Source organism: Pimephales promelas, chromosome 7, assembly GCF_988280905.1.
Source record: "Pimephales promelas chromosome 7, fPimPro1.hap1.1, whole genome shotgun sequence".
In the NCBI taxonomy this organism is placed as follows: Eukaryota; Metazoa; Chordata; class Actinopteri; order Cypriniformes; family Leuciscidae; genus Pimephales; species Pimephales promelas.
The window spans coordinates 37,759,009-37,769,182 of NC_142775.1; the positions used below are offsets into that span (position 1 = coordinate 37,759,009).

The 10,174-nt window shown below is 39.0% G+C and overlaps 1 protein-coding gene across 4 annotated transcripts in view; it reads left to right on the top strand.

The window, feature by feature from the left end:
- The window catches only part of csrnp3 (cysteine and serine rich nuclear protein 3), a 53,539-nt gene extending 46,651 nt beyond the window's left edge, over positions 1-6,888 (top strand). For all 4 annotated transcript variants that reach the window (XM_039683679.2, XM_089133432.1, XM_039683680.2 and 1 more), the window contains one exon: positions 4-6,888. In XM_039683679.2, coding sequence (XP_039539613.2) covers positions 4-1,113 — 1,110 coding nt within the window. In that variant the 3' untranslated portion in view covers positions 1,114-6,888. The remainder of the gene's footprint in view (positions 1-3) is intronic.
- The last annotated feature ends 3,286 nt before the right edge of the window (positions 6,889-10,174 follow it).

A 10,174-nucleotide genomic window follows, 5' to 3' on the forward strand; every position in this document is an offset into this window, starting at 1 on the left:
CAGGTGGACCGTATGTCATTCCCGTGTGGCTGCACAAAAGAGGGCTGCAGCAACGCAGCCGGCAGGATCGAGTTTAACCCCATCCGGGTGCGGACTCACTTTCTGCACACCATCATGAAGCTGGAACTGGAGAAGAGTCGCGAGCAGCAGCAGAATTCCGGATCCGTCTCGACGGTCGGCAACGGATTCCACGGCGACCCGAACGGTCACTGCAGCCCGATGGCGACGGGCCAGCATTCACTGGAATACGCCATCCCGGATGCAGTCCCGCAGACCACCATCATGCATCTGCAGGCTGGCGACGACATAGACGAGGCCTTGGAAGACGAGGAGGAGGAGGAAGACGAGGAGGACGAAGAGGAGGACGAAGAAGACGACGAAGATGAGGAGAACGAAGATGACGAGGATGAGAGCAGCAGTCTGTGCAGTCTGTCTGACTCCAGCACACAGAGCTTGGCCAACAGCGACTCTGAGGAGGAAGACGACGACGAGGACGAAGACAAGACGGAGGAGTTTGACGCGGGGTTGCCCAATAGCGAGGTGGCTCCGCCCACTTCCGTGATGTGTTACTCAGAGAATACGGTCGCGTCGGACAACCAAACAAACGGCAACTCCTACTTCATCAACTCCACGGCGGAGTACTACCCGATGGAAAACGCTAGCCCATCCGTACTTTTAGCCTCCGCCAACCAATCCAATGAGCCCTACGTAGGGGACACCGCCTCCTATCAAGACCGAGTCAATGACTCCAGTAGGGTCATGTCTCAGGGTCCCTTCAATGTGACCGCTGACCAATACACAGACTTCTCCCAGCAGCCCGAGCAGCCGTACGCCAATCACCACTTGGCCGTGATTGGCTGTTGCGCCCCAGAGCCGGATAAAAGCGTCCAATCCAAAGGGACCTTCCTCAGCCAATCAGGAGAGCTGAACCAGACGGAATTCCAAAACTATCTGAACAACAATACGCAGGATACAGGCTACAACGCCAACGGGAACTGTTACGTAGCTGAACAGCCAAAGGAGATGTCTCGCAATCTGCCCGACGTTTCGCTAGCGGGCAACACAAAAGGACCGACTTTACTGGACGCTTTCCCCGAACCCACTCCGGTTTAGATTAAGAAAGCAGCAAGAGTATAAAAGCAGCCTTCGATGTTTCATTCTGACAGATCTGGATCCAAAAATACGTATTTTTAACTGAACTTTGCAAACGATTGAGTGTACGATAAGCGTTAGGTTTGAAACATTCTCTACGTAAGTACGCAAACGCTTCTAGATTTCAAAAGCACAGTGGGTCTCGTTCACTAATATTTGCATGGATTATTTCGTTTTTGTATGCACAGGAGAATTTGTTTCACGAAATGCACGCCTAATTCAACCCATACACTCAACCTCATTGTAGTGAGGAGTACTCTAGATGAGCGACCCCTGGTATTAAGATGCGTTTTGGTCAATCGGCTCACAAGTAGACGAGGGAGACGCATTCCTGTGTTTACACCTGGTGTTTAATCCGTCTCTATTAGAAATCAGGAATGGTGAGAGAACATTGTGCTTGGTATGTTTTCCATCTTCAAACCAAACTTAGTTCTCTACTAGTTTAAATCCCGTTTTTAAGTCCCGTCTGACTAGCGCACTTCCCATAATGTTTATGGCTGCGTCCGAAACCACGCACTATGTAAGAAGCAGTGTTGGGAGTAACGCATTACAAAAGTAATACATTACAGTAACATTTTACTTTTTGCTGTAACGCAGTAGTGTAAGGCATTACTAATCAATTTTCAGTAATATTTTACTCGTTACATGTTCAGTGAGGCTTGTATTACAGTTGTATTACAGTGTATTGTCTGCTTTTACTTCTTAAAGGTGAAAGTTTTAAAGCAGTCTTTTAGTGCCAGTTCAGAGCGGTCGCGTCTGTAACATTGTTTTTTCCTCATAAATGTGAACACGAAAACTAAAATAAAATGAATATTTTAAGTTCTATGGAGACTTGAGAGCCAACCCTTCCTCATCCGATTTGCGCAGTGTAATTAACAGAATTACAAAAAATATATTTTACCTCCTATTTTTTTGTCACGCATGAATGTGTGTCTTTTCCCTAATATTAAAAATAAAACAGACTGATATTTGTCTAATGTCTGGAGTCCTTTAAGGAAGTAGCCTATATACGTTTCAATACATGTATTTTCTGAGAATTTTTATTTCAAGTTTTGACTGCAAATGTCATCATGTCGATAATGCTGGACTTCCCCAATTTTAAATAATTTATCCTCAACTAGTTTTGTGGTGTAGGTCTACGTATTTTATAATGTTAACTTCAAATGATACTAATAGCCTAATTTAAAGTTAAGGCAGCATTGGATATGGACGGTAAGGAGAATAACGCTGGAGTTGGAAGAGGTGTGCCGCGATTCTGTAGGTTCGTGGATCTGAGTCGTGTGGCAAATCGCGATTTCGGTTTCATATTGCATATCGTTACAGCCCAAAAGTTAAGTATTTCTTAGTTATTTTGGTGAAAGTAACTCAAAAGTAATACATGAGTAATGTAATGCATTACAATTCAGAGACAGTAATATTGTAAGGTAATGAATTACTTTTAAATAACAGTAACAAGTAATACCTAATGTATTATAGTTTGGAAGTAACTTGCACAACACTGGTGAGAAGGTACTATATTTAAATAAGAACGTACTTCGCGACCGTTTAAAAAAAGTACGTTCTATATAGTATGAATACGGGTAGTATGAATGAGTCCGGACGTACTCAATACGCCATGTTGTTGTCGCGTGACATACGCTGTTACAACAGTGCGAAAATTTAAAGAGCCCATTCCAATGACTGCACCAACTTCACACTGTTCTGTTTTCATCTGCGTTTTTACGTCGTCCGAGCCGACAATCGAGTGGAGGCGTCGGTCAGCTGCTCGCGGATCACGCCTTTTGCGGAGTTTCTCAAATAACGTTTATTTACCTAATAAATTTTACCTCATAAAACTCACACACAACCCCTATGAACAATGACAGATGTTGATTTTTGGCAAGGAAAAGGCCATTTATTTGCTTGTGATATTACCATCGATAAATAAATATGAATGAATCAATAGAGATACGCATGTGTGTGTGTGTTTATCTCCTAACGTTACAGCCGCGTTTCCGGTTTCCGCCATTTTCGAATATGTAACGACAACAACTCCTCTGCCGTAGCATCATGGGATAGTAAAGTGTCCATTAGAGCCCGACCGATAAAGGATTTTGAAGGCCGATACCGATACAAATATTTGATGGTTTTAAAATCCGATATTCCGATATATCGGCCGATATTTTTTATTTTATTTTTTTCAGGAACGCACAACAAAACATTAACAGATTTCCCTAACATTAGTTATTTGTAGTTATATATGAGTTTCAATTCAAATAAAATGATAATGCATTTTAAAAATAAACTTGTTTCTTTTATTGTCGCAACAGAAAAGAGGAGGAACCAAACCTCATTAATTAACAACAATGTGGCATTAGCTAGCTTTGTGGTTAGCTAGAATGTGTTGCGCGTTATAAACGAGTGTTGCCAACAGGGACGGTGTAGAGTGCCCTCTGGTGGACAAACTATACAACTCCAACATTACAATGGTTGAAGCGTGTTTCGTTCGTTTTTATTTTATTTTTGAAATATTCATTTAATCGGCCATTATAACTGCCGATACCGATAGTTTGGAAAATGCCTAATATCGGCCAATAATATCGGCCTGCCGATATATCGGTCTGGCTCTAGTGTCCATCGTATGCGCACTTCAGAATCTCGCCGGAAGTAGTGGGTCATCCCGGTACTTTTCGCCGACTGTTTTTCGAATTCTATGATTTTGGACATACTACTCTGCTCATGTACTGTTTTTCGCATACTATATAGTAGGGAAGTATTCGATTTCAGACGTGGCTCATGTGTTAGATGTGTAGACGGAGAGTAGCTGGTATTTTTCGGTATTGGACAACATGAGCGTTTACAATACAAAAGCAATCCGGTCGAATTGGTTTTCGACTACCTCTGGAAGTGGTCGAAAGTGGACAAGCTCAAAACGTTGACCCCGTTTACACCTACTTGTGATCCGATTGACCAAATCAGATCTTAATATGAGGTGTAAAGATGGCCTTTGTGTTAGTCATTTGCATAAAACACACCCAAACATCTCCCTATAAGGGCTTTCCGTACAACATTTTCCGTACAACAGCCTTTCGTCACTCTCAGCAACCATTCGACGCTTTCTAAAGACAGTTTGTGCAGTAATATCCTCATATCTGCGTTGTTATACAGGGAAACCTAGCAACTTTTAATATATTTAAGATGACATATCTACGTATGAAATGTAATCTTAACCCAACTATAAAGCCACTCTTGAGAATGGGATTTTTGCGTACTTGTAGTTTCATTTGTTTATTTTCTTGCGAATAGGATTTTGAATCGGAAATTCATGATTGTTCATGAAAACGTTTTAAAAAACAACATTTGGGCGTACACACGTTTAGTGAAGGAGACCCATTGTTTTGAATGCAAAAGAAGTTATTCCAGCGCCACCTTGAGTTGCGTTACCTCCAGAATGAGAACTTAAAGGGATAGTTCACCCAAAAATGTATATTTTGTTTGGATTTACACACCTTCATGTCATTCCAAACCTCTTCTGTGGAGGACAAGACATTATGAAAAATATTTTTTTCAATGAGGTCCAATTTCGCTTGGATTCTAATGGCGCTTTTCCTTTACACAGTACCAGCTCGACTGGATCCTCTCTTCAGCTTTGTTTGGTTGCTAAAGAGAGGATCCAGCGAGAGCTTGATAGGGCAACGAGGAATGCAAGGCGTTGCTATGACGACCGGGTAATATTTGTGGCGGCAATGGAAAACGTAGCGAAAAGCGAGCCGAGTCGAATCGAGTCAAGCTGGTACTGGTAATGGAAAAGCGGCATAACTTCACAATATCTTCTTTTGTGTTCTGCAGACGAAAGTCATGCAAGTTTGGAATGACGTGTTGGCGAATAAATGATGAACGAATCTTAAAGGGTTAGTTCACTCTTACCCGCCGGGACTCGACTCGTGTACGACCGTTACCGGAAGCCAGTGATTATAAGTTATATAGTTATAAATATGGATATTTTTCTTGCACAACCGCATCGCTTCACTTCAGAAGGCTTTATTAACCCCCTGGAGCCATATGGATTACTTTTATGAAGGATGGATGCACTTTTGGGGGCTTCAAAATCTCAGGCTCTACTCACTCCCATTATAAAGCTTGGAATAATGGGCTTTATAAGTTTGAATAATGGGCTTTATCGTTGGAAGAGCCAGGATATCTTTTACTGTAACTCTGATTGTGTTCGACTGAACGAAGAAAGTTATACACACCTAGGCTTGAGGGTGAGTAAATCACGGGATCATTTTCATTTTCGGGTGAACTATCCCTTTAATTTGTGGGAGAACTGCGAGCGTTTACATACTAGCGTGAAGTATATTCCCGATCTTCGGCTCGCGCAAGGTTTCTCGTCATTTCAGAAGTTCTAGTTTTGAGCAGAAATGTGGATAGAACTTTTCTATGTGTCCGTGTTCGTGGTGCAAAAAAAGAAAACTGAAAAAAGATTGTTGCTGTTAGTGTTCTGAAGTAAGTGTATATCTAAATGTTTGATAAAAGCATGTTTTTTTTTTTAGCTTTCATCGCTGGTTTATGGTTTTGTAAGAGTTCAATGTACTGTAAAAGAGAAAATAATACTGTTGCGTTTTCGTACACATACGTCATGCTTTTAAAGAGTTGGTGAAAGCATGAAAACGGCTCTTAAAATGTGTGCTGGTCATTTGCCTTTGCTTACAAAACCAAAACCATGATATTTAAGTTGTGAACACAATACATTTCCTCAACATAATTGCACTTTTCCATTGGCTGACGTTACACAGAACCGTAACCAATCGTTACCTGAGCACTGAAGGGGGCGGGGCTATCTGGTGTGTTCCCAATACTGAATATTGCTTAGTATATACTAGCTATGTTTTTAAAAGGTTCATTTACATATTTTCATATGTCTTAACATACATGAACATAATGTTTTAACATTTGATGAGTCAAGAAAGACACGTTCGCTGCACTGTATTTTTGGATGCAGTGCATTAAATACACGCATACTGCATACATACATAGTATGTTAGCATGCTATTCTGAACACAGCCTTAGATAATGTTTTTACAACATGTCTCCAAGTTTTTAGTGGAGACATAAAGGATGTTTTTTCCATGACACTAAAAAGAAAATGATATATCATATCTATCTGCATTTGCGTTAAAAAGACAGATAGAAGACATAAAGTAGTTAGATAACAGATTTAACTTTTTAAACCAGATTACCATGATGAAAATGGTCAAACTCTGTCTTATGAAACTCTGAGATACTAAAGTCTTTGGGATTATGCAGGGATTTCTGATGAAATGCACTTTGAAATGCGTCAAGTTACTGCGAACGAAGCATTCCGTTTCCGTCAGGCGAAGATGATTTAATTAAAAAATGTGTTTAGAATACAAAATAACTAATATTAGGTTTGTACACTAAAATACTTAAAATGTATTGCATAATTGAAAGTATTGAATGGATGGAGGCCAGGAAGGTGAACAGATCTTTCTCAATTTATAGAAAATATTTTATGGCATGATGTGAAAATATTCTCTCAATGACTGTGCTTAAGATTTTGAGAATAATTCTCGTTACGGTTATTTAATTTAAACATAAGCTATGACTGAACAAAGTTGTTTGTGAAGTGCACTAGTTTACAGTGTGATAATGCCACACATTAAAGCTAATGTTTATTCAAACGAGTGAATTCATTTCGCATCAGATTTCCTACCGCGTTAAAGGAAAAACTCATCTTGAAATTATTTACGCACCCTCATCCATATCGTTCCAAACCTGTATTACGTTATTTGCTTTCCCCCCAAAAAAAACTACTTTAAAACAACAGATATACATAAACAACAGTTTAAATGATCACTTAATATTAATTTTTGTGTGAATTATTACCTTAAAGCATTGACGAGTTTAGATTTAAAGGCGTTTTTAACGCACAGACATGATGCCTCTGTCAGTTTGTTTATCCTCTTGATGAAAAGAGAGTCATTGTCCAATGGAGAATGTCTCTCAATAAGTTCAAGACGGGACAATCAAATGCCTTTTACGCCATCAACATTGTAGCATGACCTTGTGGGGCGGTAACAACATGATCAGATCCTTAAAGGTGAAATGTGTCCTTAAAAAAATTGTATTTCATCGTAATATTGCAGAGACAACTATTAGTCCCCCACGTATTAATCCGGACAGCAACTCTTTATGCTACAGACATGAATTATACCTCAAAACATTTGGCCTGGAGAGGTGTATGTTTACTCTCCCCTGTGGAGAGCCATTTCCGACGCATGATAAATGTCATAATTTAGTCATATTTATTACATGCTCAATCATAATTATGAGATAAAGGTCAAAATTGACTTGTGTAGAAAATCAAAACTATGAAAAAAGAGTCAAAATTATGATAAAATGTCATAATTATGATACTTTAACTTTTTTCTTGTCGAAATTGACAAAAACAATAATTACATCAAAAATCGAAAGTGACAGTCATTATGATTAATATTATGATTTTTTGTCACTTTCGACTTTTGAGGTCATTGTTTTATCACAATTCATATTCATAGTCATAATTATGACTCTTAATCTCAATTTCCACAGTTTATCATATAATTATAACAGAGATATTACCTGTAAAGATCAAACAAACGGAGTGTGTTCAGATGGATGTTGTGATCACTGCCTTGGCTTAAGTAACCAGTGGTTTACTTAATCGCGAATGCCTTCATTTTCGCCATTGTTTCAGATCCTACGAAGGCAAATTCACACTGTCTTTATTTCACCTCTTGACTTACACACACAGTGCTGGTACAACAGACCTCAATCTTTGATGCATTATGGGATACGAAAGACTCGTGTACAGATGTAATGTCACTAAAGCGGGACCGGATGAACTGGCAGCAGACAGTTGTCGTCATATCATGATGTTACCAGTTAGAATCGCAGTTCTCGTTCTGTTTTCAGTATTTCTTATGAATGATCTATTATAATGTGTATTTATTGTGCGTTACTTAAACGGTATGTATTGAATAAAAATTCTCTTTGTTAAAGCGCTCCTTGTTGGGTCATAAATCTCTAAGTGGGAAAAAGTCTGATTCAGAACTTGACAAACCCTTGCCTCAAAAAGTCGTCATGAGTTCAGACAGACGGATGGATGGATGGGTGGGTGGGTGGGTGGAGGGATGAACAGATGGAGGGATTGGATGGAAAGAATGACTGGATGGAAGGACTGAATGGATGGAAGGATTGTATGGATGGAATGAAGGAATGGATGGATGGATGGATGGATGGATGGATGGATGGATGGAAGGAATGGATAGATAGATAGATAGATGGATGGATGGATGGATGGATGGATGGATGGATGGATGGATGGATGGATGGATGGATGGATGGATGGATGGATGGATGGATGGATGGATGGATGGATGGATGGATGGATAGACAGACAGACTAGATAGACAGACAGACCAGACAGATAGACAGACAGACCAGACAGACAGACAGACAGACTAGATAGACAGAAAGACTAGATAGACAGACAGACCAGATAGATAGATAGACAAATAGATAGATAGATAGATAGATAGATAGATAGACGGACGGACGGACGGACGGACGGACAGATAGATAGATAGGTTGATAGATAGATATGGATGGTCAGACAGATAAATAGACAGACAGATATATAGATAGATAGATAGATAGATAGATAGATAGATAGATAGATAGATAGATAGATAAGCATCAAACATATTACATTTCTCCATCTTTAATAGAGACTATTAATAACTTTTCTGTAATTCATAAACACTCTCCATTTGTCTTTACAAAATATATTCTAAAGAACATTGATCTACATCAATTCAAGGCAATATTATGGTTTATAAGCCATATTCAGCACAATGTTTGTGACTGATGTAAACATTTGATGTCATTTTTAAAAGTACCAATAGAGTTTATCTGTTGTTTTGCTGTTGACAGTCTGAAGGCAGAGTAAGAGCGCCCCCTGCTGCCAGATTGTGTTCATCATTCTTATCAAATATTCAACGGAAACCTATAAAGACATACGATACTGAAATTTGGTCAAATAAAAAAAAGAAAAAAATATTCAATGGCTAAAAACAAAAACATCCTACCGAAATTCCATTTAAAATGTTTGACAGAATCTCTGATCCCGGTCATTCCTGTTATGCAGCCCATTTTTATGTCTCCATCACATGACTTATTATACGAGATAAAATATTAAACTTGATCAAATAATTTTACTACTCATTTTTGCCATGTTTTGCTGCACTTCTACAATAACAAATACATATATTTTGCTCTAAGATTTTAAACAAAACAAAAATTATTTTGTTTCATTTTGGTGATAAATGGATTTTAATGTCAATCCCTCACTACTTTAGCTTTTAATCTCCATCTTTGTTAATGTTCTTCCCACTGTTAATAATCACAATAATCAAATTAAAATGAATACACTTGAAGTGTCTTACTTTGACCTGAACATATTCCTGAAAGTCTGCTAAACCCTTTTATAGACATACTCCCTAAAATTACAACACAGCAATATTCTGTTTTCAAAAGGGGCTGCAGAACAGGAACAACCAGGAATGTGTAAGGAAAAAATAAAACCACAGTTAAAAAAGGGAATTTGGAGAAAATACTTTGAAAAGTCTTTGGTGCTGTGAAATCTGCTTGCATAATATTATCTGAAGAATATTAAGGCCTCTGCTCTTGATAGACGTCCATAATCTGCATTTCACATTCAAAAAATGCAGCTGATATCGAGCATCACTGTGCTTGAGCTTTTCCGGTAAAACATTTTTGTAGAAAAGCAACTGCGCAAGGAAACATGTCCTGTAGTCCTTCAGACACAATGGAATGAAATATGACAGATAATAAAACTTCACTGTACATTTTTGCGTGCCCACCCAGAAGGTGTCTTGGCCCCAATAGAAGAGAAGGTCCTCACTGCAGAACACGAAATCCAGGGGGAGGAGTTGGATCCAGATCCAACTCCTCCCATCTT